Here is a 27,978-nt window from a genome sequence, read left to right on the forward strand (position 1 = left end):
CTAAGGATATTTTTAGAGGGAAAATGGGGGCAGAGGAGGGAAGAAAGTAGAAGAAAGATTGGAGAAGTGGGAATGGAGAAAAAACAAGAACAACAATTTAGTTTAGAAGAAAAGGAATACTAACTCCATCTATTCTGGAAATGCATTAATGCACAGACATTGAAAACCAATAAGCCAATTTTTTTTCGGGTCACTCCAACAAAGGAACTATGAGGCTGGCAAGAAACTACAACACAGAAAGCCTATGGTAAAGACTGGAACATTTTTTTTTTTAAGTGTTAGCCTCTGTTTTCCTGCTGTTATTAAATTTCTTCTAGCAGGGATGGACACAAGGGAAAGCTGAATCTTGCTGAATCCAAGAAGCTTGCTTGGTCCAATTGTTTAGTGAAACTCACCAAAGGGCAAGGATGGCAGTACTACACAGGCAGTCCTGGCACGGACTGTGAGTGCCCAAAAGACAGCTGCAACTAAATCAACATAGAAGATACTTGCAACATACAGTACATTTATGAATTTGTACACTGTGCTCTTAGGAGAGGTGCATGCAAATAACCCTAAATAAATCTAAATCCAGGCAAAAAAATTAGAAAACTCTGACCCATGTAATCTTCTATTTTGTGTGAAGAACATACCTTAGAACAATTCTTCTGAGGGCTTATGTTCCCCATCACTCTTTTTTCTTTTTCAAAGCTGAGGTAAGACTAAGTATTTTGAAAGAATTCTGAACAGTAGCAGTTTGATGTAAAAAAGAAAAATAAAAGCAACAGCAGGAAAGAAGGTACTGGATGTGAACTGGATATGAATGCAAGTGGTCTATTAGACAAACACCTGATATTCTCCAACAGTGGCAGATGTGCAGCTCAGTGAAATTCCCTGGTGACTTGCTGCATCAACCCCTCAGAAAAGAGAGGGTTTCTTGGAAAATATTCTTATATCGCCTTTTTTCAAAGTGTAAACCACTTAAAAACCCAATGCTGTTCTTAGGCAAACACAACTATGTAACTGTAAATCCAGACCAAATAATCTTCCAGGGCATATAGAGAAATCACCTCTGCTCCTTTCCAGATGCTTATAGTTTCCATAAACAGCAGGAGACAAAGCTTATAGACTCAGGTCTGCCTCATTCTGCTGCTACTCAGAGAGACTTGGTCACCAAAGAAAGGCAGAACCAGAAAACCCTTTTTTGTCCTATTTTCCTTCCGTTCCTCCCCACCTAGCCTTATCTCACTTTAGAGACAAAGAGGTACAGGGAGAGAGAAGGAACGAAAATCTTGAAACAGCTTCTGCGGCAGCTGAAGGAAGGCAGATGCATACTTGTCAAATGACAACTAATCACAGTCAGATCTGAAGCAACAGCTACTCTACACTATCAGAACTTGGTGTTCCATTCTCTCTTTAAGTTCGAGAGTTAAAATAAAAAGACCCCACTGATCTGCCACTCCCACATTTTGTTATTTTTTTCCTGCTATCCTTTTCTTAAATACTTTGTGAGTCAGATTGCATAATACTACCACACGAATTCATACCACCAATAGCATGAATATGTCATGGCCTCTTTAAAGTGTTGGTTATTTTATGTTGCATTAAGCTTTTGTGTAGAAGGAATTAAAGGAAACATTTAATGACTCAGTATTATGTGAATTATATTTAATATTATTATTTCACTATTAATATCTGAACATAATTTAGAAGGTTTCTATGAAAACATGATACACTGAAATATCAAAAGTTCTTGCATGAACAGTTTCATTTAAGTAATTTAATATCACAGTCAAGGCTATTCTACGGAAAACAGTTGTATATTGCATGGAGCTTTGTAAGTCTCTACTCCACAGGAATTCCAGAGCTGCCTCAACAGACCTCTTGGCAGACGTGTTTGCAGTAAAACTGGAGTGTAATAATAACAATTACATTATGATCGTGTATTTTAGCAAAAAAAATAAAATCCCCACTTATGATAAGAAATAACTTCATTAAAAGATAATTAAATTACATTACAAAGGCTAAATGTAAGTGATCGATACTTGCAGTCAAAATTTTGTTTAGAGTTTTTCTCTTAGTTTTGAATCTCATCAATGAATAAATAAAACTTAGCACAGCTCAGTTGCTCATCTTTAAAAATTAAGACAACAGTACAAAGCAATCTCACAAGGGTGTTGCAAGGAATAATAAGGATGACAAAGCATTCCAATTTTCACTAGGGGAATGACAGACACAATTAAGATATGGCTACATGTGCTCTCTTATAACAGACAAGATATACCACCAGAGACTGAGGGACTCCCCAGAGGAGTGCTAATTTTGAAATGAGTATCAGGAAAAGCAGTGCAGAGCGATTCTGCCAGGGGCTTCCAGGACAAAGGTCCATGTCCCCACTCCCAAAAGGGAGCACAGCCCACAAAAGGACATCTCCAAACCGGTATCTGGTACTCAGCTTTCTCTCCTGTTACTCAGATGTGAACTGAGTATCATTTGTAGCATCTGTAGCTTGAGGACACTGCCTGAAGCAACCTACAGAAGCACGAGAAAAGATGTAATGAATTACAAAAAAAATTAATTGGTGACTACTTGAGGAACTGAGGACCACAAGCCCTACTGACAATAGATTTAATTTACTTGGAGTGCATCATGCAATCTGAAATGACAAGATTTTTCCTAATCTCCATCTACAAACAATACCAAAAGTATGCACCCCAGGAAACTACCTGGGTAGGTTCCCTGAGGAACTACCTGGTTAAGCATACATGCACACTGCACAATACCTACAAGGGGTTGGCTCTGAGACTGAACAGAGCCAGTGGAGTAATTTTTCTATTCTTTTCCCATCTTACATACTACCAAATTTATAAAGAAGGTCTGGTAAGGATGGTTCTACAGCCACTAACTATATAACACCAAGAGGAACTGTATCTTTACTTAAAACTACTTAAATTTTCAGCCACTACAAATGTATGGACATTTTGCGGGGAAACATTCAATCTTTGCTTACGCAACTTGCAGTCTAGGCACACAAATACTTCTGAAGAAGACAAGTCAAATTCAAAGATGTACCCAAGTTCCCTAGAGCCAAGTAGAGTAAATAAACAAACAACACAAGAAAACCTGTTCCATGCAGTTGTGTTGTGAGTTACTTCCTGACCAGTACTATACACAAACAGTGATATATTTGGGATATTCATTTAAAAAGTACTAACATGCAAAGTCTGTCTAATGGAGCACTCTGTAACACCCCCAGGAAATGAAACAACAGTTAGTTGCTGAGATAAAATGCATACTGGAAACACTGGAGTTAAATCGCTTTTATTCTCAGGAGGAGTGTGTTTAATTTAGTTCCCTGGTGCAGACAGCAAACTCCAGAGTACCTGCTGCTGGACACGGACTGATGTGCTTCTGGGCCTCTCGCGATGCCCCATCTGCTCCGACTCTCACAGAAAGTCAAGCTGCTGACTGCTGAAAACATGAAATTACACCAGTTCCCCAGCTTTCTATGAGCAACTGCAGGCAAACGATTCTGGCAACAATCTGGAAACTGTTTTTTTCTCAGACGACTCACATTTGCTACTCAGAGTACTTTTCTAAATTTCCTAAATTAGTTTGCTTTCTTGTTAAAAGGATGTGAGCCCTTGCAAAAGAGAAAAAAAAAGAAACCCAGTTCGAATGAAGGCTGTGGTGTCACAGTGAATGCCAACCGAAGTGCCCCCCTGAGCGTTCTCCAGTCTGCTATGATTTGGCTTCAACTACGTGGCCTCTGCAGGTTTCACTGCTGTCACTGCCTTTGTGAAGCTTGAAGACAAACAAGTAAGACAAAGACTTCCATATACCTTAAGCACACCCTCCCCCAGGAATTTCACCTTGTGGGACTTGGTCTACCAAAGGCAACAACAGTCTAAATTCATAAGACGCGCTGCATGCAGAATTCTAATGCTGCTCTCTGTTGAGACAGGTCAAAACATACATTTGTCTCTTTTCTTCACCAGTTTTTGATTTAGACCTAGCTCAAATAAAATTCTCCAAGAAGTACCTCAGTTCTTTCTGCCAAAGATTTTCTGCAAATCACCAACTTTTTCTGCCCCACTGATCAGCTTCCCTCCAGATGTGAAGTCACTTTAAACTCTGAAATTCTATCTTTCTAGTCTTCTTTCCTGCCATTCCCAAAGCAGTCTGTCTCCAGCTTCCTTTGCTCTGTTTACTAATTCTTCACATAAATAAGCAAAAATCTGTGATACAACAGGTCAGCTTGCTGCTGACTTAAATCACACATTCTGTATTTTTACCACCAAATGTGCTATCATATACTTATCCCTAGTTTATCTCAGCTGATTTTTTTCAAACCATATCTTAAATTTGTCAACACCAATTTTGACTCCAGTCTTATCCCCCAGTATGTCTCTAATCTTCCTTAGCTCAGTGTAATCTCAAATTTCAGAAAGCTTACTCATCATCATATCATCCAGATCATTAATCCTTCATAGTATTGATCTGGCCCAGGCCATCTTTCCAATTTCTATTTGGTACAGTCTGCTATTTGTAAAATAAATTATTGTTATCTCCTGATCTCCTCGTTTAGCTTGAAAAAAAAAAACAAACCAAACTCTGTCCCTTACTCTGTTTTTCTAGCTTGCTTACAAGCATCATAAAATGACACCAAAAGCCTTAATAAAGACAAGACAGATGTTATCGGTTGTTTCACTTCCACCATTAGCTGCTCCTACAAGGCTTGAGATCAAATGGATTTGACACAACAAATCCATATTCAGCCACTTATAGTCTGTCTGCAGACTGATACCCAGCCCACTACAATTTTAAAGAAAAGAAGGATATTTTAATCGTTCTTTTCTTTCTGTTATTTCTGTCTCTTGGAAGCTCTCAGGGAAAAAGAACTGCAAAATATTTCTGAGGCCGTCTTTAAGACGCTTGCATCAAGATTTTCAAGTACAACTAACTGAAGCAAATCCAAGTTCTCCCTAACTTCATCCTTCTCTCTTCCTTCCAAGGTATTTGTTACTGGTCCTATTTGCAGGAATCATGTCACTATATTTGGTATTTTCAGTGCTGGAAACAAACCAAACCAACCAACCAACCAAACACACACACACACAAACCCACAAGAAAAACCCAAACCATCTCACACTTCTCAGCATCAGCCAACAACAGCTCACTGGCTCCCTTTCTCAGGTACCCTTTCCCTGGTTTTCCCATTACTGTTTCCATACTCTGGGATAGATTTTGTTGCATTTGAAATACGTTGACACACACTGCATCTCATGGCCTGTGAGCACAGTGTGTCTAGTTTTGACTAAGGCTGTCATGTCTGGAGAAAGAACTGCAGTGGGTAAACAAAGGTCATTTACCAACAGAGAAGTGGCGCTTGTCAACACAATCTCTGCCATTCTGTGGCTTCCCTTGTGCTGCTTACCAGTTTTAGATTTTGCTGCAACACAGTATCAATTCAAACTATAGACTCCACCACATGGTAGGAACTACCAGGAGTATAGTTTTTGTTCAGGGGTAGGCTGGTCTTTGTTACCTAACTTACTCTTAAAAATTACATAAGGCATTTAATTGAATAACCGCTAATACTACATACTGGTTTGTTCTATTAAATATAAGAAAGTACTGCTGCAGAAAAACTCTCAGAAGAAAGGAGACATTAGATGTCCTGATTACAATTAATCATTACAGGTATGCTAATTAACATACAAGGTCATGCATGCAAACAGTCACCATGCTAGGATGAATTCCCTCTAAGTACTATTTATTCTACAAGAGGCATGTGAACATTCACAGTAAAAATAAGGTGGATTTGAAAAGCCACAGTGTAGCTATTTTTCTTCAGATGCCATTTGAAGCCCATCCTGTGCATGACATACCATTAGGCACAACACTAGCCTTCTTAACCTCTTGCATTTACCATCCGAGCTACTAAGGGTCTAAATAAAACCTCTGCTGTATTTTTCTACTTCTTAAAGCACAGTAAGAATAATGCCATTTTTATGGTCATGAATTACATTTTAGAGATGCTTCTTAGTTCAGAGCATTTTTTTGAGTGAACCGTGTTTAAAAATCAAGCAGAGATAACCAGAAGGAGCACAACTAAACCCCAAACTCAAGTTTCTTATTCCTGTCTTGTGTCAACACTGAAAGTCACACAGTCATCTAATGAGCCAGAGCCATGAACTGAGCATGCTGGAAAGAAACATTTCTTACTGAGCTAGTTATCAGCCAGGGCAGCTCTCTGACTGAACGAATTCCAGTACACACAAAGCAAAGCTTCAGGACAATGCACAAACTCATTCAGCAGCACAGCCGTGAAACCTCCACTTACCTCTCCCAGTTCATTTCATAAGGAGTGCAGACATCTAGCTTAGGGCTGCATATTTCAAAGGAAAGGCCAGGAGCCCAAGTATCTTGTGAGACTCCATGCTCTCCAATTCTCTTACAGCAACAATCCCAATAACACGCTATTAGCAACAACCTCATTAATAAAATTCAATAAAATTAATTTAGATAAGAAACAACTTCAGCATTTACAAGTTAACAGGATGCTAACTTTCAAAGGGGTCAAAAAGGCTGACAGTTGTATTCTCAAGTGACTCACTCTTGATCATGATCAAATTTTCCCCATTACAATCTACCTGGACCTCAAGCTCCCAAGAAAAAGCATACAATAACATCACATAACAAGAAGCCTGAGATCTACACTTAAGTCTCTTTTCTCAGATTACTAATGACAACGAGGAAAGAAAAATGCAATAACCTGTATCAAACACTCTAATGAACTCTAGTAACTTTAAAACATTAATATTTTCAGCTAAAATGTTTTATCATACCCCCCTGCATGTCTGCTATTTACCTAAGAACTGGACAGCTAACCTATTCAAAATAGGAGAGGTTCAGAAAATTCAAGTTCAAATATATTTCTCTGTGAATTAGTTGTAAAAAATACAGACTTTTACATAAGACATAAGTCTTTAATGAATATTGATTCTTGGTATGTTTTCTAGACACAGTATTTAACAATGCAATACTTTCTTCTTCATCCTAAACTGAGCATGCAGGGTGTCTCTCTGGCTTTTCATCTATATCCATCCATCTGCCTTCCCTCATAATTTATTCTTTTTTTGTTTATGACACTCTAAGAGGACCCCTGGAGGAGAAAGACTAAAAGCCAACAAAACTCTATGCAACTGTTGTACCATCGACTAAGGCAAGTCCCAAGAGAAACAGAGAAAAACAACTACAGGCATGTAAAAAACAGCATAGTGCTTCCACTCACCATCTTACTTGGCATACACTAACTATTGTGCTGTATTCACATAAAAGCAGTCCTTCAGTTACATGGATCACAGACCCTGTGACAGCTTCCTAATGGAGATGGATGAAAAATAAAACTATGTCTAGGAACAGAATCTGGGAGTTGAAACTGTTTTCAAGACATGCTCAAACATTAGTGCAAGGCCAATGTCAGTTTTACAAAGGTTCAGGCATTTTTATACTAGAATTCCTGAAACTAATTTGCATGAAGCTTTCAGATGGTTAAAGAAAGAACATAGCAACTAGTCCAGATCTCAAGTGAGAATAAAAACTTGTACTGAGGTCTAACAACTTTTTCAACTCCATGGTAGGAAAAGCCCAGCAATACGAAAAGCCAGGCTGAACCCAAGGACTAAGCAAAGCCTTGTCCCCATCCTGTTGACATTTTGCAGACTGCTTCTAAATGATATTTGCTTGTTAGACAGCTGGATTGAGGCCAGACTTAGGACTGTACATCACTGGGACCAAAGTGCTTTCGAAAGTTGAAGCCTCAGTACCTGCAAAACTAGAAAAATAATATTACTTATCTCACAAGTCTTCAAAGATGGAGTTTTTCTCCATCTGTTCTGTTACAGAGCTTCTTAAACCACTTGCTTGTAGGATATATTGCTTCATCACTCCCTTATCTGCTGACATCTGAGCACTCACAGCAGCTTCTACTTATACATTTTGCTCCTGACGCAGCTTCCAACCAGCACAGAATACCCTCCAGGGATTAGAAAGCATCTACATGCCGAATATTAACTCATGCCCAAATCGAGAGATCCTGACCGAATGTATTTGCATGGGGCCATACACGATCATCTTACGGGTAAACCCCAAGCTTTACCACCAAGGGGCTCCAGAACTGCATGTACAGTATATAAAACATCATGTCCTCAACAGCAAGGTGATAAAATCTTTTACAAACCTGCCTGTGTATGTTTGTGAATTTACAGAATTTAGTATAATTTCAGAGGCAATTACCAAATTAGAACAGCCTCTAGGAGGCTACAAGTGCATACATGAACCAAATGACAGAAAAGCTCCTTGTTCAGATCTTTTTGCAAAGTCGAGATATTGGGTTTATTTCAGAAGAGGCACCATTTTAACATCACACTTTAAGTTCACATTATTACACCCATTCAAGTGCCTCTGCTCACTTTTCCCCTAGTTGTCCTGAGACTACCTATGAAAGGAAGACAATCTAATCACAGCAGAGCATAACCAGAAGTTAAAAGAAAATACAGTGACAGGAAGAGCCTACTCCTGTTTTTTTTCCAATATGTTTTCTTGTGGCTACCACTGTAAAAACTGCTTTGGTAAGTACAGCCTTTAAGAAAAAAAAGGCCTTTTTCTTTCATCAAGAGACTCGACTTGACAACTGCAAGCAACACCGGGAAGTTATTCATGGCTAAACACAGAAATACACAGCAGACAGGAGGAGTCTGAGAACCTCATAGCCATGCAGTAGGTATATTCTTTACCTGGTTTAAGACCTTGACATATTGCAGTCAGCTCCCTGGGGAACAAAGCATGTTCCACCTCAACACTACCCCAGCGTACTTCTGCACACCGTAGTGTAGTAGGAGAGACAGGTGAGCAACCACACAAGGCCAAACTTCTGTCTTCTTTAATTCTAGATTCTGCTGATGAATTTGGAACTTGGTATCTATCCATTCAGTTCTCACTAAATATCTATGTTAAATACTACACACTTGTTTCATTAACCTATTTTATTTACAGGACCTTTCACAAATTTGTCACAATTTATACCACACCAGTAGTTTCTTTGTGAGTTTTTTTCGCCCCCATAACAACGTGCACTGCAGTTCTGAGCTCATCATTTACCCATCTTCTATGACATTCAGGTCACTACCTCCAATTTATATCTTAATTTTAAAACATATGATGTTTGGACAAGATCTCTGACAATGCTGTCTACAAATATGAATTGTGGTTTTATTTGGCGCTATAGCCAAAAGTATGTGGTATACCCTTCAAACAGCTGTAAGGACAAAAGTCAGATTACAGTCTTAAGAAACATCTATATTCACCCTAAACATTTTGAAATAATGACCTATTTTTAAAGGAGAGAGTAAAGAAAAAAAAAAAAAAAGGCAAAAAATAGCAGAAGATTGTTTTGTTTTAGGGTGTCCTGGTTTTGTTAAAAACAAGACCAATTCCTCTTTTAGTGAATTTTCCTTTCAGCTAAGTTCTTCTAAGTAACCGCACTTTTCCGAAGTTGGCTGCATGTTTTTGTAAACAGAAGCAATGGAATGCAAGGTCACTGATAAATTTCACATGTCCCACAATTGAGAGGGGCGTATTTGCAAGGAGGGGCAAACAGAACAGGTGACTAAAACCAACCAACTAAGTATTCCCTCCCATCCACATAATACACCCTATAAAAGTGGGAGGTCACGAGGGTCTTGACCTCTTCGACCATGACCGGCATCTGATGAGGACCCTGTCTGTCATCCCTGCGATCCGAGGCCTGGTTCCAGTGAATCCTGAATCCAGTTCAGGTTTGCTGCAGAGTCCAGCCCAGGACTTCCAGGTGTCTGCCCTGCAGCTGCTGGAGCAGTGAGAGCCGGGAAATTCAAGATTGGTTTTGTGTATTTTGTATTATTTTCTCTATTTTATCAGCAGCATTAGTAAAGGATTTTTAAACTTTTTTCCAACTGGCAAGTCTCTCTCTCTTTTCCTAGTTCAAACAAGTTAATAAATAAATTTAAAAAACCACTAGTTTGCTACCTGGATTATAGCAATTCTTCCACATCTACAAAAACACAGCTTATTGAATTATACACCAAAAACTGGAACTGCATGTCAACCTGAATTACTAACCTGTTATGACACAGCATATTTATTCTGAGTCTCATATACCCCAAATACCAACAGCAAGACAACCAAGGCAGCAACTTGGCTGGTCACAGACAACCCACACTGATTTTGTTCCTTTCATTTAATCGGTCCTTTTGTGCTTCTCTTTAAATGTTAAGCAGAGAAGTCCAAGCACATCAGCAAAAGCAATCACCTAAGAAAAAGTTCAATGGTAATGGCTGTGAGGGAGAGTAACTGAGAACACAGAAGCATAAATCTTTAACCTTAAAAACACAATTAATAGATACATACTTAGTCTTCTTGAAAAGACTTCCTTTTCTTTTCTAATAGCATGTGGCCACTTGATGCAGAAACACTGAGGAGGTGCCATAATGTATTCAGCAAGAAAACTAGCAACACCCTACTACTGCAGCCCATCAAAAAGGGAAGCATCAGATTGCCCTTGCAAAGGTTTTGAGTTTCCAAAGCTATTCACCACTAAAAACACTCACATAACAGATCAAATTCACACAGGGCTAGTGAAAAAGGCACATCTTCAGAATGTCCTTTCAAAAGGCTGTATAAGCTTGATACAAAATCAGTAGGTTTTGTATTGTATTGTATGGAGTTTTAAACATCTTACTCTACTTTTACCAGGCATCTTCTGTAAGACATTGATCCCAGTGTAAAGTAAATCTGTGTACACAGAAGAAAGTATTTTCAAACAAACTCTACAAATGGAACTTCACTTCATTGTTGTGAATATGATGACAATTCTCCCTCTGAATTAAACATTATCTTTTCCTTCCTGCTTCATAGAAATGCTTACAATCCATGCTTACAAGTTAAAAACAGAAAACCAGCACATTTCTAGCTTAATAATGAAATCAATTTTTATTTCAACCACTGTCTCCATAGCTCATTTTTTAAGCAAAAGTATTTCCCGTAGATTCAAAATTACCTTATTTAGACCTTGCAGTATTAGAACAGAATAATCTGAAGACCCACTTCACGACTTCTACAGCAAAGATGAAATTAATTATGTGCTAAATAGAACTTCAGTATAATTCACACATAATAAAGCTACAAGGCAATTAGGTTTCTGAAGACAACATTAATCTAGCTCACACCTGTAACAACCCAGCATGCTCTCACCTTCCTCACTAACATCATCCAAGGCCACATACGTGGACCTTAAAAAAAAAAAAAAAAAGCAGCAGGGGTGCTCCCCAATGCATCACCTCTCTGATGCTGAAGATATGAATATATTTTATATTTTTAACTGTAACACCAGATTCTGAAACTTTTAAAACCAGAGTAAAAACCACAACAAACAAATGCAATTAGCGTTTTTTTCAGTTAACAGCTTTTTGTTAACAACAACTCAATCCAGTTACAGCTGCAAAAACAAAGTTCTGCTGTAAACACTGTTAAAAGCTGCCTTTTGCTCGCAGCACGACTGATCCAGCTGATCTCAAGTGTTCAGAATCCAGCCTTAAGCATGGACTGCTTTGTAGTTGTTGTTTTTTTTTTATAAAGTTACCTCTCACTGTTGGAAGTACCAGAAGAATGCCAAGCACTTGCAAGATGTTAAAATAATTGAGTAACTAATATTAACCCCAAAAGAAGCAAAAGCCTTTTCAGTACAAACCAACAAATTTGAAGTCTTGTGTTTTCCTGGTACTTCCATCTAGCTAGATGTTGCAAAATTTCAACACGCACATATCAAATGCAATGCTCAGAGACACAGGCTTTAGCATTTCATACCCTATCATTCAGCTTCTTCTGGATTATAACCACCAATGGTGCACAACTATGCTTTACCATTTTGGTATCGTCGTAACTATTTAGAGCCTGAAAATAAACCGGTATCTCAGGTGAGAGACAGCAATTAATCTCAGGGCATTCTCTTCCTCTCCAGCCGTGCCTCTGCTTCAGTGTTATTATTTGAAGAGGTTTACAGATTGATGCACAACAAAGCATTTCCACAGCTGAGACACCACGCTACTTCATTAAGAATGCAAATAGCTCTTTTTCCCCATGCAATATGAACTGAATAAACATGCACACAAAATGCCTGCTTTTGCTGCAAGAATAAAGATCTTCTCTTCCATATCAGCTCTGGAGTTGGAAAGAAAGAAATCTTATAAACAAACTGCTGAATGTGTTACACAAATGACTGACCAAGCTTCAGCCCCAGAAGCAGACAGGAAGGGATACTCATTTTGAAAGACATGACAACCTATGCTGAGTAACTGCTGCAAAATCGCAAATTTCAAATGCATTGCATTGAAAGTGAGTCCTGAAAAAGAGACTCAGGCCAGTGGAAGGCTATAAGAGATCATCAGTTCTAGTCCACAAGGAAGCAGACAATTGTACAGTGCTGCCTACTTTGCTTTCAGCTCTTTATACAGATGCCCAGGCATTTATTGCGATGTTCAACCCACTGTAAAAGGTGCACTAACGTGCAGAACTCAGCCTACCATCTCTACTGCAGCTACAAGGAAGGCAATGAAGAAATTGTTGCCCTCAAAGATGAGCAAAGAGAAGTCCAAGGAAGGAGGGCAAAAGGGATCAGGAAAACCAAGCAACTGACCTGTTTGAAAAAGAAAAAGCAAGACAAACAGTAAGCACAGAATGACAAGACTACATTTAGTGTAAAAGCAGATGTAACTTTTTCATCTTTAATTCATTACATTAAGAAAGATGAAATTAACTAAACACTAAGACTGTAAACAACAGCAACAATAAAAGCCCAGTTCCTTTACTTCTAACAGGGACACTGTGTGTCCACAAATCAGAAAGTGCTGTCTGTAACACTATGATGCTGCGTACTACAAATGTAACCAAAAATCACTGGGCAAGTCTGCTCCTGTATAAGCTATTGCCATAAAATAGATCATGAGGGAAACTAAGACACTACACAAAGCAAGGAACACATTCCAGTTACAAGACTGATGACCCAGGCTAGCTAATGAAGTCAAGAAAAGTAAATTACTCCCTCTGGTGCCAAAGATCACTTGTTATATATTCATTCACTACTTTCTCACAAATGCAGAAGTTTAAGGGAAGACCGCAGCTTATAACACTATGTTCTCTGATCAAGGCCATACCAGTTCCGCCTTAAAGGCACAACTCCCTTCTGAAACAAGGTATTAGTAACTTCCAACAATGGACCCACCATCTCCTAAAGGACTTTCAACCACTACCCTCTTTATTTCCACTTCCTGCTGAAATCCAGTGTCCTTCCTCAGTCATGTCCTGGAGTTTGCAAAGCTTTCAAGAGTGTAGTCGAAGCAACATTCAGAAACACCCGTTTTGAAATACACAGAATAGAAATTTGGAACAAAACTTAGGGAATGTAAAAAAGTCCATCAGAATGAGTGGCTTGCATCATGGTAGCATCTCTCAATTGCCCGTATGAAGTACTAAAACACTAATATTCCCTCAGTAAGGTCTTTAAATTAGACATATACAGAAGTCTGCTGAGTTTACATTGCAGAAAAGCATCACAGTACAGATCAGCCAGCAAGTGTGCTCTGAGGAGGGAGAGTATGCTTTAAGTGAACATCCTAAGTTTTCAGACATTAGAATAATTTCCATGAAGACAGTAAGCAAATGGAAAGAGAAGAGATCTTAACACACTGGTTGGAAAGCATACATTTTCGAAGTTTACATTTCAGAACCACAACTGTCAAAATAATCCTTAGACTGAGGAAAAGAGTGTTTGGGGAGATGTTTAGACAAGAAATAACACGACCCTTAAATTGTATTTTTAAAGTGACTGCCAACTGTTACGGATTTTCAACAACTTTCGGGCTCCAAAGAGATGACAGTAGGGATTGAATCTTACTTAGCCTTTTTTGCAGGGGCATATTCTTAGGTTTCAGGTTCCATGACAGACTTAGAAACTTCCCCACTGCGACTCAGCTCTCTAGAGGCACTTGCAAACCATGACTAGCACAGGTTTCTTTAGGAAAATGCAAGTTGCCACCATTTCTGGCAAATCTCACCTTTAAAAATCTACTGCTTTTGAAATTATGGTGTAAGAGCAGATGACTAGCTCCAGAAATATCCTTCAAACAAACGCTATTTCCTGACCAAATCAAACGACCAGTACATCTAGATTTATGAACATTTAATTATGGTTTAATTCCAACTACCTACTGTAAATGTACAAGCTCACCACTTCCCCCTCAAAATCTATCAGCCTAGGTCACAGTCCCAAAACTAACTGGGGACCAGTAGAGGAATTTAAATGAGATTGGATAACAAGGATATTGATAAAAACGTATTAAAAAGTAAAATCAGATGATGTGGGATGTGGCAGTATACTGACATCGGGCCAGTGAGAAACTACGAGAGTCGAAAGAATGAGAACAAGAGTTGGTGAAAAAGTACAAGAAGCAAGGACTGTATGCTGATTGATACATCAAGGACAGAGGAATTGATACAGGATTGATACATCAAGGACAGGGGGGTAACTTGTGATAGACCAAAAAATGCTTTTACGGTAGCAGCTTTGGTGGGAACACAAAATATATTGCATGTGTAATGACTAAGTATATCAGCAAATGCTTAAGCAAGCATCATAGCAAATAAAATGCAAGCCTGAATTTGTAAAAATGTCTCTCTTCGCACCTTAAAGAGAGTCCGTGCCTTATTCGCTGCACTGGGAGATTAGTATGAATGTTCTCGCAGGTTACCTGTGACCAGCTTTCTTTCTTTAGTTGCAAAAATCACCTGCCTAGTGCATTACGCGATGAAAACCAGCCAGGTTAGAATGCGGGACCTTCCAGACCCGGTGGAAGTGGAAGTCCTCCCGGCGGTATTTGTCCACCCTCGCCTCCGCCCCCTCAAGCCCCTCCGTGCCGAGGCAGTCAGAGTCCATCTCTCAAAGCCTTCGCTCCGGCAGCCAGGAGGCGGTAGGGCGGGCAGACTCGCCGCGGGCCGGCATCCGCACTGGGTGCGGGCCGTGGCAGGCTGGGGCTGGCCGCGCCGCAGGGAGCAGCGGGTGCAGGCGGCCGCAGGTCCGTCCCCGCGGCTGCCGGCGGCAGGAGCCGCAGGGCGGCTGCCGCAGAGGCGGCGCGGAGGGTCCGGCCGGGCGGCGGCGGGGGCTGCGCGCTGCCAACTCCTCCAACTCGCCGAGAAGTTGAGACGCCGCTTCACGGGCGGCGGAGGAGGGGGGAAAGACGGGAGGGCTCCGCGAGAGCGGCGCAAAGAACCTCCTCCTGCTGTCGCTACCTGCTGATGAAGCCATCCCCATCGCCGTCGCAAGTCTGGAAGAGGCGCCTCATCCTCTCCTCCTCGCCGGTACTGGAGGTATCGCTGCTGCTACTCCCGGCGCTGCTCACCTCCGCCACGGCGGCTGCCGCCATCATGCGCCAAGCTCCGCAGGAGGAGGAGGCGAGGCCGCCTCAGGCGCCCGGGATTCCCAGCCCCGCCGCGCCTGCAAAGTGCGAGCGGCAGCACAACGCGGGGGCGAGGAGCGCCGCCGAGCCCAGGCGCGGCCCCGCGGGGGCGGGCGGGCAACGGGCTGGACGCCTGAGCCCCGCGGCCAGAGGCCGGAGTGGCCTGGCCCGGTGCCTGGAGCCCCGCCTCCGTCTTCGGCCGGGACCCTCCGGGAGCCGCGCTGCCGTCGTTGAGCGCCTGGACGCGGAGCGGGGAGAAGACGACGAAGCCTCTCCGCTCGCCCCCTGTGCACGCCACCATCCTGCCTCCACCTTGGCCTGTCTTTCTGCCCGCCACTCTCCCGGGGCCAGAAACCACAGCGGCACCGAGTGAGCCGCCTGGCTAAAGCACGGCCGACCGCCCTTGTAGTTGCGGTTTCCCACCCCATGAGAGTCTGGCCAGCAACTGCTGGGCAGCCCTCACTCAGCCCGGTGTTCTGGGGGTCATTGTTTTCCTCTCACTGGGCAGGCCCAGCTCCCCGCTTTTGGAGTGCGCCAGCCTCGTCGGATGTTGGCTGGCCGGTGGGAGCCAAGTCCGGGCAAACCCCAACCAAACCAAACATTTTCAGGAGCCCGGTGTTTGCACTTCAGGCTGCTTGGTGGTGTATTGAACAGTTGGGAGCATTCTGAGCGCTGGCCCTGCTTGGTGCATTCAGTTCCTTTCCACTGATCAAATTTTACCTGAAAAGTACATAATTTGTTTTTGTGCTCCAATGATTCATCGTCAGCTAGTGCTTTGAACTTGTTCATGGCTTGTACCTCCTCTGGTCTTTCTATCTCCCTTGCATTTAGAGAAAACTATTTTTGTAGTCTTCATGTTGCCAGATTAACACAATGTTTTCATCTCACACATATGGGATAGCTTCTTTATTTCGTTTAGTATCCTTGGCACCCTTTTTAACAATTGAGTGAAAAGACCAACAGCACCGATGGCAATATTATCTCTTAACCCTATCAGAAATACCTATTTTGAAATAGCCTAGAAAAGCCACTTGCCTGCTTCACAGTAGCATCACATTGCATACTCCATCATCCTGTGATTAGTTAGGTCAGCTAAGTTTTCTCTTAACCGATTTCTGTATATGGAAAAAAATGCTGATATGAAGCACATGCATTTCCCTCATACTATCGGATTGTACTTCTCCTATTACTTCAGTCTTTGAAGACATCCAAGTGCTTCCCATATAGCAACTTGATCATCCTTGTTGTTGACAATGGCTCATGAATATGTGAAGTCAGCAGAGTTATCACACTTCTCTTGTTGCATAGTTCCTTTCAAGTATAATAACTGATGGCAACAGTTTTAACTGTTAATGTTTCTTGTACCTTGATTAAGTCATTACAAGCCAAAGAGGTGTTGTGTTAGCTAAAACTGCTTGCAAGTGCAAACATGCATGTACTCTCATATTCTCTCAGTCTCTGCAGTTTTCCAAATTTGGTTGCTCATGCTGGTTCTTGCTGGATGACCAGAGCACTGGGGTATGGAGCCAACACCCTTTCATACTCTTTCAAGGGAAGGAAAGCAGAGAATATTGCAGGTATCCCTCTTCTTTCAGCTTGTAGTGTGTTATCTTGGAAGATTTCCATTGTGTTCCATCTTTTGACCTACAATGGTCTCACTCTTAGTCTCAGCATGTGCTTTTTCTCAACCCCATGTAGGATGTTGCTCATTTGTGAGACAGGTTGCTTACTGCAGCTATTTGTTTTACACTGAGGATTGGATGAGCTGGCCAGTCACAGGACCATTTTCTTCAGCCAGATCCTATAGACTAGCTAAATTTCCTGGATGGCACTTTATCTTTTGTTCTCATTTTATCTGCATGTTTCATGTCTTTGGGATCAGGAACTCATCCATTCCTTAGATTCTCTCTGCTCCTTGCTAATGATCTTTCTGAGTTGGTTATTTATATGCTGAGACTTTCCTGCCAGCTTTTCCCTTCCTAGAGGATCAGTTGCACTTAATTTTTGCATCTTCAAGGTAAGTCCCAAGAATACCTAGTGCAGTACCTTCTGACTTGTAGTAAACCACCGCTCACTCCAGTTCCTCCTAGCTGATGGTAACGGCTGATATCTTAGCTGTGGTATGGCATACAAGATGGTAAAACCAGCTGAGCTTGCTGGCTTATGTTGTGATCCACATCTAACCTTTGAAAAGATACATCACATTCGTTGGGAAGCAGCACCTAAGAGGTACTTCCCCACATTCTGGTATCTGTTCTGCTGTTCAGTCCTGCAGCTGAAAACAAGAATTTCAGATGACAAAACGCACATGTTTAAAACAGAGAACATGCCGTGCAGTAGAAGGTACCATCCTTCCTGAAGTGCATTCTCACTGTCCCTGGTGGGAAGGGTGGGTTGTGTCCAGAAAGTTATGAAGGGAGAACAAGGAAGTAGGACAAAGTGTGGGACCTCCATATCGCTGCCTGTCTCCTTTTGGAAAACAGGCTTGATATTTCTCAGAAGAAGAGAGTTTGCACATTTTCTTTTTGAAATGGGATCTTACCCATCAATCTGGTTTTTGTTTATCTTTTAATGTAAGTTAAATGAATCCATAATTTTTCAATATTGGGTTCTTTTCTACAATCAGCTTTCCATAATGCCCTGATTTCCAAATGCAAATATAAAAATATACCAGCCAGCCAATGCAAAAATTAATAAAAATGCTGTACCAGTGCTAAGCACATTTATTTTCCAGGACTTACATTCACAAACTTGGAGCTCTCTGAAAGATAGGCATCAGACACCTGATTTCCAGAGGTGCTGGACTCCTAAGACTTCCACCAAATCAACAGGTGTTTTAAGTTTGTGTGATCTCTGAAAGTCAAGACTATCTCAATTTAGGTGTTGAACAATAGAAAAAGACCACCATTGCACACCTCTCAAAATTAAACTGCAGATAGCTTTGCAGAAGAAAACAGCAACAGTAACTGTACGTAGAAAGCTGCAAAAAGATGAAACTTGATCAAAAAATAGAAAAAATTCCCACTACATAGCTTTCAGCCATCACACTCTAAGATTTAACCTCCTTGAAAACCAACAAACAAAACAATCAGTAACTTAAGATTTCAAGCAGCAAGTTTTAATTTTGTAATATTCCTTTATGCAAGGTAGCCAGTGTGTGTAATGCAGAACTTTCTCAGCATCAAGAGTCCAATTCCCCAGAACACCATTCCTTCCCATTTCTGAAATATTGCATCCAGCCCTTTTCCAGTTGTGCCAAACACACCTTCTAGAGTTACCTGTTTCTCCATGTGGTTCTTAGGTAACAAGTACTTCCATGTAAACTGGCTGACACCCTGTCATGTCATACTAAGGGGACAGATGGGTTCTTTTAGGGATCCTTGACAGAACAATGATGGCATGAAATTGTACTTAAAATGAAAGCTTTATTTTTCTTAACAGGACATTATGATTAGTATAGCAGAGAATTTATTATTAGAATGGCGCAAGATTTCTACAAGCAGAATCAGTATAGTAAAATCTGTAAGTAGCGTAATACAGAATTTTTAATACAACTTCGCTTGTAAATTCTAGTCACCTAAGTAATACAGAATTTATAATACAACTTAACTCCTGATTTCTAATCACCTGGACCTTCTGCTGATCAGGTCTGATCTTAATACGTGGTTTGCTGTATCAGTATAACAATCATAACCTAGACTCAAAAAATCATATGAAAGAATACAAGTTGCTGAGTCCTCGGAGGAAGCAGACGATGGTAGGGCCATCCCTGGCCACAGTGGGTCCTGGGCCTAACTCTCCAGCAGCAGCTCCGATCTGAGTTCCCCACTTAGAACTCGTAACTGCGTGATTTTATGGACAGTGTCCTGGGTGCTGTTACGCTTTCCTGTTCTGTGGTTTTGCTAGTCCTAGCCTCAACTGGCTCAAGCATGGCATCATGCTAGTGCACCTCCATGGCTTTCTGTGATGAGATTTGCAGCTTTGTGTTGTGCTTCCAATATGGTGTAGATGTACCAGCCAAGGTCGATGCTAACTCCTGCTCTCAGCAGTTCTCTCCACTGAACAGAAAAGTGCAGCAATAAGGAACGACGCATACAGATGCAGACTGAGACGCACAGATGCAGACAGAGACGCACAGACACAGAGTTCTTGTCAGCAGCGAGAGCAGAGTCAGGCAGAGCTGAGCTGACTTTTATTAACAGTTTCCAATTTATAGATTTACAGATACAGGCCTGGACCAAGAGGTTAGACAGGATGTTTTTTCAAAAAAATGTTATTCCAAACACACCACACTCATGTTGTGACTGTTTTCAGTCACGTTCCCATGCCTATCTTGTTGCCGGTGTTCAACCCACGCATTCACACACCCAGGCCCAGCATTCACAGATCATACATATGAGGGCAGTTTTCTGACCCGAGATATCATTCTCACTGGCTTGGGCTATCACTCCTTACACTCATAAAAAATGTACTTCTGTATAACCTGTCCAAGGCCCTTTAGCTGGAACCACATGTCCTGCCATTCCCACAGAAAAATGTGACTTTACCTTTTAGATTAATGTTGTTGTTTGGAATGTTTTATTCAGAAAAAAAAAAAAATCCTGTCATGGAATCTAAATGAAAGGAAACCCACATGAGCTAAATGATTCAGAAATAGGAGGTGAGCTGAGAATGTGTAAGGATGGTTCCTTGAATTCTTGTGGTTCCCAAGTCTTGGCTCAGAATAAGTGTGGTTCATGCACACAGATTCAGTTTCTGTGCCTTTAGACAGACACATATGTAAGTAGCCATGGCAGTATATTTCCAGGGCAAAGGCTGCAGAGTTAACTACAGGTTGTTGCTTTCTTTTCTATTTTACAGCCAACCACTGTGGATGTTACCAGATGATATTGCCCTGCCTCTGAGGCCTCCTGCTAGACTTGTCCTGAAACCCTTCATGAAGACATGATCTGGCAGTGAATGAGAAAAAAATAGTGTAACTTGTAAACACATGGCAGTGAACAAAAGAATTGGTTCCATGTACCCCTAACAGAGGCATGTGGTTACCTGGGTTTTCTAGAGTTAATAAGACAAACCTTGATTAAAATTTATCCTGGACTTGATGAATTTTTCTAAGTCTTTCCATTATGTAATAAGGACTGTGAGCTCATGCCTTTCGACTGAGTTGAATAGGAATAGGATTTGTATCTTCTAGTCTGCTGCTTATTTTCAGTAAACTTTGAGGAATCTGGCATCTGAGACTCACCCCTTCCTTCATTTTTTGTTTAAACTGTTCAAGAGGTTCAAACATTATTTAAGGAAGGACTGAGAGCAGACAGATAAAAGCACACATGTAAATATTCATCTACACACACCCCCCACATTTATTAAACCGATCAATAGACTCTTTCCTTATGTCTCAAAAGTAAATAAAAATGAAAGTGAATAAGAGGAGTAGAAGAGACAGCTGAACAAGAAATTCTGTGTCAGTACATGATACAAGAGGTAACATAAATGGGGAGGAGACCATCATCCACATACAGCCCACCATCAGCACAAAAAATTCTGGGGAACTATCAGTGTTTCCAGTTGTGTCCAGTAAAGCAACAGATGCCCATTTTCACTCCATGTACTCTATTAAACAAATATGTCTCATTATAATTTCACATTAGTCATACTTCCCTAATGTGTGTAAGTACACAAGGAATCTGGAGAGGGACTTTTTACAAGGGCCTGTAGTGACTTTAAACTGAAAGGTGGTAGGTTTAGATTAGATGTAAGAAAAAATTTTTCCCCATGAGGGTGGTGAGGCCCTGGAACAGGCCGCCCTGAGAAGCTGTGGATGGCCCATCCCTGGAAGTGTTCAAGGCCAAGGTGGATGGGGCTTTCAGCATGCTGACGTAGTGGAATGTGTCCCTGCCCATGGCAAAGGAAGCTGCAACTAGATGAATGGTCTTTAAGGTGCCTTCCAACCCAAACCATTCTATGATCCAGAATTGTTCAGATTGTATAACTCTGGCGCTGTCCCACTTGGGCTACGATTCCAGTAGCAGGTGCACCAGGCTGTCAGGAGGGACTGATGGTCGCTACCTTTCCAGGTGGAAAGGGAGTTTTTCCCACACAGCGGGAGCTCTGAGCACATTGCAGGGGGCCTCAGTGCTCTGACTCACCGCATTTGCAGAATGGGAATTGTTCTCCCCAACAAGCCTGACTTGCCCTGGTATTGAAGTGACCCACAGGGGAGGACTGCACCCACTGACCACGCTAGCTTGTCAGTGATTCTTCCGTTGTATTTCAAGAGATAACAAGTCTTACATCACTATCTACTAAAATATAAAAAAAAAAATCACAAAAAGACTATTTTGCAGTCAAATCTGACACAATACACTTACACAGTACCTAATGGATAATTTCGTTTCATAAACTTAGGTTACAGTTCTTTTTCTCTCAGTAGTGGCATCTTTTGCAGAATTTTGTAGTATTCATGAGGGAGAATATATTCTGCGAAGTAAAAATAAGACAGCAAAAACTGCTGCATAATAAAAGTGCCTCTGAGAAGGGTAAAATAAGAATGCATAATTGTATTTGAACATGCAGATGTATTTTAGCATAAAACTCTGCTGCCTCTTAATGCTTCTCATAAAAAATATATGGGCATATAGACATATGGTGATAGAAGGAAATAATTATTACTCCAGAAGTTGTTTCCTGTGAGCCTTAACCAGAAAATATTTCTGAGACCGACCATGAAAAAGAATTTTAAAAAGTCTTACAGGTTGTTAATTCTAATAAGAAAATCTACAGCTAGTAAGTTTTATTAACAGAAGCTGGATGAATAATATGTAAACCTCACCACGTTTAAGAACTTGGATAGAAACAAAGACAAAAACTGTTCTGTATGTGTGTTTTTCAGAATGTTCTGTTGAATATTCCTATTGTACCTCTACATCTCATACGGACCTGAGCTGGAGCTGGAATGCTAGAGTGGGTGAAGATGTGGCTGAATGCAGAAGAGCATCCTTTGCTCAAAGAAATGGATATGTCTGTGAAGGTCCTTCCTCAACAGCCTGAAAGAAGACATAACTAGAGGGAAGCTGGACCCATGTTACAGCACCGCAGGGCATGTGCTATGTAGGGCTAGTACAGGCGTGGTTGGACCCTTGTGCTCTGGAGAGTATGTGGTTGGTCCTCCTTCCCGGGGCTCTTGCCTGCACGCAGGCCAGCTGGAGGGCAACCTGAAAGGTGGTCCAGAGTCACCTTTAGTGGTTTTGGAAGTAAATTCACCAAAAGAGGAGACAAGTTTGCACACCTGCCTCAAGACGTAGGCTTAAGGCACAACACTGACTTTGCTTTTTTTGTCACACGCTCAGTGCAGATCACAATTGACTAGTGAGCAGTGCACAGCACTCACTTCAGTGCACAGCATATGGGTGACAACTCCTCATGAAGTGAATCTTCCTCCTGATTCATGGGAGCATGGAACTACTCTGCTCAGTAGATTTTGCTACCCAACTTCTGACTCCTCTAATTTGCATCAGCAGTTTGAGAAGAATGATTTATTGGCTGTTTGAGGGGGGTTTTAAGCATATTTATAGTGAAAACCTGCACCAAGCAGATAGTTTAAATCATGCTTAGTGTGCCAGCATTCCATCATTACAGTGTGTTAAATTCAAACACTATTAGTTTACTGAATCAGGTTTCCCTTTATTTCACTAATATTTTATGAGTTCCTGTCTTCAACTCCTGGAAGCGGATTAACCTCTAGTGTAATGCTACCAACAGAATTACATTAGCTGTGAATTCAGGCTGCAGCTTTATTTTCCAGCAGCATTGTATAAAACTGAATCTTTCTTTCTCTGTGTGTATTCTCACTGTGTGCTTTACACTCACCTGTTTTATCACACTTAATAGCAGTGGAGAGTCAGCACAGCAATAGAACAAGTGGGCTATGTATTAAGAACTTTGTTATGCAGAATGCAGTCAGCTTCATTGTGCTCTTAACTATATAAAAACCTAATATAACAGCTAGTTATTGTCTCTGTGAGCTGTTGTATACACAGGGTTGCAAACTGAGGTCAGAATAGGGCCTAAGGAATCATTTTGCAGAATCATGTGCTTTTTTTGTAGGAAGGCAAAATGATGCCGTTAAGACACAAGGAACTGGTAGCAGATCTGGGTACATAATTAAACATTTCTGATGTGACTTTTTTGAACAAGTTGTGTTCTCTCATTTATTACTGTCAACACTGAAGAAGACAAGAGGAATTCTAACCTTTTCAAGCTAAAGAGTTTAATTTTTCGTAATAAACATGATGTGCCCTAACAGGACAGTACTGACTGGTGTTAAGGAAATACTATTAAGTACTTTGGTTGAAGATGTACAGGAAGGCACTTGGGTTAAAAAACTGAGATAACTTTAAAAGCAGCCTTATAATAGAGCAAACTTTCAGCTCCAGTACCACTTCTCAGAGCAGAATTATGCTGAAGTGAGCTTTGCATACAGCTTTGGTAGAGGTCTCTTAAAAGATACTTTCCAGGCAGCTATACCAGACAGTGTTTATTTGTTACTCATTTAGTTCCCCACTTAAGTATATATTTGAGGAATGGTTTTCTCTTCCTATTTCCAAAGTAGCAACCTCCAATAGCTAATCCTGTGTCACATCCAAGAGGTTTTTTTTGTTTGTTTTATTCATATCTTCAGCATGGAGTCAAAGGGCAGCAGGAAAAGATGATAATTCCAGCCAAAGGTTTATATACTGATCTAAAGATTACTCAAGATACCAACGAATCTCTTATAATGATGATTGGCTAAACAACTTCCTTTCCGAATGCCAGCTTGAAAAATTACTTGCATTTTACAAAACCGAGGTCAAGTAATACTTTGCAGGGAACAGGCTAAGGACTGCAATGATCTTACCCACCTACATTTAATGCCATTCAATTAAATTACATTATTTATGTCCAGACAGGTATCAGTGCTACTTTTTTAGGTGCTGCCAATTGTACACTATTTCAGTGATATATGCTTTAACAGCATAGTGAAACAAACAAACAAGCAAACAAACCAAGAACACAAAATTTCCTTCACTTTCCAGTACAATTTTGTATTTGGCTGACACTGCTTTCGGGCATGCACCACCGCACAGGTAACTGTGCTGCAGACACCGCGGAAGGCACTCCTGCCGTTCCTCCGGTTTAGCAAGGCAGGTTTCATGACCCAGCTGTCACGGTCACCGAGGTCACAGCGCTGCCGGCAGCTGCAGGCGACACGGCGCACCGCCCGCACTATTTACTTGCGTTCACCCCGCCCAGGGCGTCCGCGACTGTTGTGAACCCTCCGCTCTCCGGGAGGTCGGCGCCTCGCCCGGGACCTGCGCCCCGCCCCGCGCGGAGGCGCCGCTGAGAGGCCACCGCGGGAAGGAGGCGGACGAGCCTGAACCTTCGACCCCCCTCCCCCTCCCGCCGCCAGCTCTCGCCACGCCCCCGATGCGCTGGGGGCGGAGCCTCTTGCCCGCCCCGCCCCGTGTGAGGGCGTTACGGCGCTGCGGCGGCGTGGCCCCGCCCTTCCGCAGGCGGCGCTGTGCCGGCAGCGGGCCGCCTTCCCGCCGCGGTCTCAGCGATACTCTGGAGCGCGGAGCCATGTCCCGGCCCAGCAGCGTCTTCTCGCCGCAGTCCGGCGGGGGCTCCAGTGCCCCCGCCGCCTCTGCAGGCCCGGCGGCGGGCCGCGGCCGAGGCAAGGGGCTGAAGGATATCCGCGTCGACGAGGAGGTGGAGATCGCGGTGAACCTCGCCCTGGACCGGTTCCGTAGCGGAGAGGAGAAAGGTGCGCGGCGGCAGCCCGGCCGCGGAGCGGAAGGGTGGGCGGGGGCGCCCCGCCTGGCAGGTGCGCCCGGGCGGGCCTGGCGCGGTGGGGAGCCCGGGCGGCTGTGAGCACCCGGCCTGGGCCGGCGCGGGGAGCTGAGGCCCGCAGGGGGTGACACATCAGGGCCCCGCCGCTCGGCAGCCGTTCGCCAGAAGTGTCTCCTCAGCTCCCTTCTGCCCGGGTAAGATGGCTTGCTTGTGAGCCCTGTGTTGCTCACAGGTGCGAAGGGACAGCACTACTCTTAGTCCCGTTGTTCACGGGAGGTCGTGACAGGTTTAGGTTTGGGGACTGAAAAACTCGTAGCGTTGAGATAGCATGTCAAGAATACTGCATGATGTGTTATGTTTTTTTTTTTTTCTTTTTAAAATTATTTTTCTAGAAATGGAATTTCCCTCTTCTTTCACTAGTACTGAAAGAGCATTTGTTCACCGGCTCTGTCAGTCTCTTGGACTCATATCTAAAAGTAAAGGGTAAGTTAGAATCTGACTGTTATTTTATTTTTTCTTTGCTTGGTGAAAATATATGGAATTTCATTGCTAATGTTAAAATGGCCTATGTTTGTAGCATGTCTGGCACTGTTGCAGGGAATAGTACTAGAGAGAAAGGTTTTAAAAGTGCAATAAAAGTAAATGTCTTTGTGCTTTCCAAAAAAAGTCCTGAGCTTGTGACATGCTTAGTGTGAGATAGCTTGCCATGATACTGTTTATGTCTCTTTCTTTTACTCTGATCTTTTGAAGAGAAAAGCCATATTTGTTGACATGATAAGCTTGCGTGAAAGCTGAGAATCTGTTTTCCTTGGGAGTTCAGGTGGCAAAGCAACAGGGAAGTTCCAGGAAAAACCCAGACAGATGGAGTGTGTTGTATAACCTGTGTGTGTGGACTGCTGTAAAACCATAGCAGCGTTTGCTGTTCCCCAATTTTGTTTATACTTCATGATTCTTGTAGGAATAGTATAAAATGCTATTTCTCTGATCTATGCTTAAGGAGTAAGAACTGTTCAGCATTGATTGTGTTGAGTGTGTAGCTTGGTTTCAGAAGACCTTATTCAAGCATAGTGCAGTTCAAATGAAGTTATGCTTCCAATGTGATTCCAATCTTGAGAGCGGTATATCTAATTTTTTGCCACAGTTACCCAACACAGTAAATTTGGCTGAACTGCTGTATCTTTGCATCATATTTTGGGAATACAGAGTGTTAGAAAGCAATGTCAGGTGTATGCAAATGGTTAGCAGGAACATGATTGGATTGTACAGTGCTTGTACTTAACTGTAACTGGTAAACCCTGCTTGAACCCTTGTTGAGTATTTGTAGAGCTTTGTGTCTCTGAGCAGCTCCCTGGTGGATTCTGCAGTGGTTTTGGTGGTGGTTTTCATAAAATATCTTGAGTTGGAAGGGACCCATAAGGATTGTCGAGTCCAACTCTCTGCTCTCACTGGATTACCTAAAACTAAACTGTAGGACTAAGAGCACTGCCCAGATGCTCCTTGAACCCTGACACGCCTGGTGCCATAACCACATCTCTGGGGAGGCTGTTCCAGTGACCAACCACCCTCTCAGTGAAGAACTTTTTCCTAATGTTCAGTCTGAACTTCCCCGATGAACTACACACAGCATGTGAGGTGGGGCTGCAGCAGTGCCTTGTAGCGTGCAAGAACGACACCCTGGTGTTTTGTTTGTTTGTTGTTGTGTTTTTTGAACAAACAAGCCAAACCATAAAAGCTTCACAAATGTGGAGTTTTCAGGGTGATATGTAGCATAGGGAATATTTGAACTGAAATTTAAACAGCTAAGAAGAAGGGAATATTTGCCTGGGAAGACAGAAGAATTTAATAATGCATTGCACATTTAAGAAACATAGGTTTCCTTTTAAAAGAAATTCAGATGTTCTAGTCATGTGTAGTGTCCCCAGATTTCCTCGCTATTCATGTTTACAATACCTTTGAAGTGATCAGTCTTTAAAAGCTTGATGATGATTTACTTTTATTATTGAATTTCTAGATTTCATTTTCAGTGTTGATATGTCATTGTAGCCCAGGCACAAGATAGTTCAGTTTCAAACATATTTACAATAATTCTTTGCTTTTCAGTATCATAGTGCAGTCTGAGAAAAGAAATGCAGTGTTACAATTAAGTGCTTTAGCTCTGATTCTACATTGTAAATCTTTGATAACAGACATCCTGGGAATCTAATTTGCATTACTGGATTTTGTTAATGCTTGGAATATCACTAGAAGGCTGCTTTTGTGTCTGTTATGTCTATTTGTTGATTTTTAACCTCTAAAGTTCTTAAATTAGTCTAGAAATCAGTTTTGATTGATGTAGTGATTGGTGGAGCCAACTCGTCTTTTGAGAGGCGAAGGCAGTGACAGACCTTTAACAGAAAGGCAGCAGAACAGTGTTACATTATCAAGGCCTAGTGGTAGGGTTGCGCTTGGTGTAGTGATCCAAAGTCTGCAGTGTCTGTGCTGCACTGTCTTGTGTGCGTGGAGTGCTTTTGGTGGTGGATATTGTGGATGCTTCGGTCATTTTGGTGTGTGTTATGCTACATATGACATTATTTGGAAGTTTCTAGTTATGACATTACATTTGAAGATAATCTGACAGGCA

At 41.9% G+C, this 27,978-nt stretch overlaps 2 protein-coding genes across 4 annotated transcripts in view; one reads left to right on the forward strand and one right to left on the reverse strand.

Annotated features, from left to right (window-relative positions):
- MCC (MCC regulator of WNT signaling pathway) overlaps nt 1-16,349 on the reverse strand; it is a 213,987-nt gene extending 197,638 nt beyond the window's left edge. Inside the window, exon 1 of the mRNA XM_082075389.1 lies at nt 15,364-16,349. Coding sequence (XP_081931515.1) covers nt 15,364-15,500 — 137 coding nt within the window. The 5' untranslated portion in view covers nt 15,501-16,349. The remainder of the gene's footprint in view (nt 1-15,363) is intronic.
- An 8,740-nt stretch (nt 16,350-25,089) lies between these two features.
- The window catches only part of YTHDC2 (YTH N6-methyladenosine RNA binding protein C2), a 32,350-nt gene continuing 29,461 nt past the window's right edge, over nt 25,090-27,978 (forward strand). For 2 of the 3 annotated variants that reach the window (XM_082075856.1, XM_082075857.1), the window contains exons 1-2: nt 25,090-25,332; nt 25,751-25,841. In XM_082075856.1, coding sequence (XP_081931982.1) covers nt 25,149-25,332; nt 25,751-25,841 — 275 coding nt within the window. In that variant the 5' untranslated portion in view covers nt 25,090-25,148. The remainder of the gene's footprint in view (nt 25,333-25,750; nt 25,842-27,978) is intronic. The other variant, XM_082075858.1, reaches the window with a different exon arrangement.

Source organism: Streptopelia decaocto (genome assembly GCF_964273445.1).
Source record: "Streptopelia decaocto genome assembly, chromosome: Z".
Taxonomy (NCBI): domain Eukaryota; kingdom Metazoa; phylum Chordata; class Aves; order Columbiformes; family Columbidae; genus Streptopelia; species Streptopelia decaocto.